Below are 2905 nucleotides of genomic sequence, written 5' to 3' on the forward strand. Positions count from 1 at the left end.
ATCTTAGTAGAAGAAGTAGAAGGATAAGAATGTTAGATTACTTAGATTCCAACCACTATTGCTCACATAGTGATTCCTAATATAATCTAATTCTCCATTTTCTCTAACTACACTTTTTTAATGCATTCTCTACATTATATACACATTCAATTTTTTTGACATATACTCAAATTATTATTTTATCATTAATATTATCACTTAGTCATTATAATCATCTCTCCACTTGAAACATAATATAAAATTATATATTAAAGATATCAATTAATCATGAGATATACATATGGTTACTATATTATTAATAATAATAAATTAATATCAAATTGAGCTACTGATATATCCTATCCTTATAGAATGACCAAGAAGCAATGGAATAACAAGTAGAAAGCATATGCTTTGTTTTACTTATATAGGAAACATCGGTAAGGAATAAGCATACCCCACAAATTTGATTATATTTATGAATTAGGATAATCATATGCCAAACCATAATTCCTTGTTGACTTACTCATAGTTTCAGCTAGCATTTTAAAAAACACACTTGTTGTTTAAGGGTCAATTCGTCAAATGCTTATCTCCAGACCTTTTCTTCTTTGAAAATGGAAAACTATAATGTTCTGGCATTTAATAGCATTGAATAGAATTTATTATGGAGACGCCACCTTACGTAGATAAATCAGTAATCAATTCAGAATTTAGAAATATGAATTGTTTTTATATGTTTTCGTAAATTGTAATCCTGGCGGCTGCTACAATCTCACCCAACTTAATACAATTTAAAGCAAAAAATCAAAACATAGATTTGGAAAAGGAAAATGTCAAGGCATGGCTAAGAGTTGGTGGAACCAGTAAACAATTTTTCGATAACTTATTAGACACCTCATCTCACAAGACTTTCAAACGCCAACGAGCATTAAACAAAAAATTTCTAGAAGAGTACAGGCTTGAGATTGCAAATACATTATGTTATGGAAATTTCTAGACGTATTCATTTTTCGATAGAGTGAGCAGTTGGCTAACTTTTTTAATATATTGCCGATTTGAGATAGGATTGTTCTGAAAGAGTTTACGTGAATACCTAGAATTTGGATCAGATGAGCTGTGCATATCTATTAGCCATAAATGCTTTAAATGTTAATAAAGTTGTACGACGTCAGTCCTTTGATTAAAATCATTTTCAATTGTAGTCTAGGGATGCGCTCTCGGAAACTCCTAAGAAGAAATCACCAAATTTTTTAATTGAAGTTTTCCACTTTCAAGTATTAAAGGAGTTTCTGTCCCTGACATTGTGAGAGCAGAAGATAAGACATTGCATTTGCAAAACAGAGAAGAGAGAGAGAGAGGAGAATGGAAGTGTTGAGATGCGAAGGTGTTTTGATCAAACCCTGTGCGGGTAAAGATCATCGTGAGTTTGTTGAACTGAGCAATTTGGATTTAATTGCATCTCCAATATACAACAAGGTGGTCTATGTTTTTGAAGCTCCTACCCCGAGCTCAAAAGTGTTGAAGGAAGGACTGGCCAAAGTTCTGGCAGAGTTCAGAGAATGGGCAGGGAGATACACAAAAGACACACCAAGTGGGTGCCTTGGAATCAATCTGAATGACGAAGGTGTGCTTGTGATAGAAGGCGAAGCAGATGGGACAATAGCAGATGCAATGCCCTTTCACCCATCTGCATTCCTCCTCAAGTTGGTGCCACCCACATCCACCGTGGTCATTAATGAGCTCTTACTCATGCAGGTATGATAACCCTAATTTTACTCATGCAAGTATTATAAGACTTGTTTTAATTATATTTTAAAACTAACAAGATTTGTTGGTGTAGTTTACTCGATTTACTTGTGGAGGGTTGGCGATAGGCATAGCTAGTCATCATCATGTTGCAGACGGACAAGCATCTACTTTTTTCTTGAATTCTTGGGGCAAAATTATTAGAGGAGAGAGTATTATACCTCCAGTACATGACCGATCTTTATTAAAAGCAAGAGATCCTCCCCAGCCATGCTTCGATCATTATGAGTATAATACTATATCCCATGAGCACTCTACAATAATGTCTTCTCTAACCACAAAAATGTTTCATTTTGATGCAATGTTTTTACAGAAGCTCAAGTCAAAGGTAAACGGATCTGATAAATCAAGAAAACCCTATACTACTTTTGAAATCCTTGTAGCATACATGTGGAAATGCATTACAGAAGCTCGAGGCCTTGATGGAGATGTACAAACAAAAGCTAGCATTTCAGTGGATGGAAGAAAAAGGTTGAATCCTCCCTTGCCTAAAGAATTCTTTGGTAATGCTGTCTATGATTCAAGTGCTCAAACCAGTGCATCAGAGATAATAAATAACCCCTTAGAATTTACTGCACACTTGATCCACAAGTCAATAGCTAAAGTGGATGATAATTTTATACGTTCAGCAATTGACTTTTTTGAGCTAAGAAAGCAAAGTTTAGGACCGTCCAAAGATAATGATGGAATTGATGTGATAGCCACGAGTTGGATGAATTTTCCTATGCAGAATTTTCATTTTGGAATGGGTGAGCCAGTGTATGTAGGCCCTTCATTGATGCTCATTGAAGGTCTTATAATCTTATTTGATTCATACACTAATGTTGGAGGTGCAGAAGTTGTGGTTTGCTTGTCAAAAGAGCATATGATTCAACTTGAACATTATTGTATTCAAGTTTGATTACATATCTCTAATTATATATAAACTATATATTATTGGTTCAATAATATTATTTAAAAATTAAATATAAGAAATGTATGAAATTACGCATGTTTTTAATAATCTATACATTTTTAACTTAAAGATTATAATTTTTTATTTTTTTAATAATGAGCATTTGCAAGGTAATGATGGTCCAACCAACACTTAAGTAACAGTTCAAATGTGAAAAATAGA

At 33.5% G+C, this 2905-nt stretch overlaps 1 protein-coding gene across 1 annotated transcript; it reads left to right on the plus strand.

Moving 5' to 3' along the window:
- Positions 1-1344: 1344 nt before the first annotated feature.
- Positions 1345-2689, plus strand: LOC131870453 (agmatine hydroxycinnamoyltransferase 1-like). The gene is made up of 2 exons (XM_059215885.1): positions 1345-1737; positions 1823-2689. Exons 1-2 carry the CDS (start codon positions 1345-1347, stop codon positions 2687-2689), a joined length of 1260 nt encoding a protein of 419 aa, XP_059071868.1.
- Positions 2690-2905: the final 216 nt, after the last annotated feature.

Source organism: Cryptomeria japonica, chromosome 2 (assembly GCF_030272615.1).
Source record: "Cryptomeria japonica chromosome 2, Sugi_1.0, whole genome shotgun sequence".
NCBI lineage: Eukaryota > Viridiplantae > Streptophyta > Pinopsida > Cupressales > Cupressaceae > Cryptomeria > Cryptomeria japonica.

Coding starts and splice junctions, on each gene's coding strand:
- LOC131870453 (XM_059215885.1), top strand. CDS start 1,345: ATGGAAGTGTTGAGATGCGAAGGTGTTTTGATCAAACCCTGTGCGGGT. Junction 1,738..1,822: donor ATGAGCTCTTACTCATGCAG/GTATGATAACCC, acceptor TTGTTGGTGTAG/TTTACTCGATTTACTTGTGG.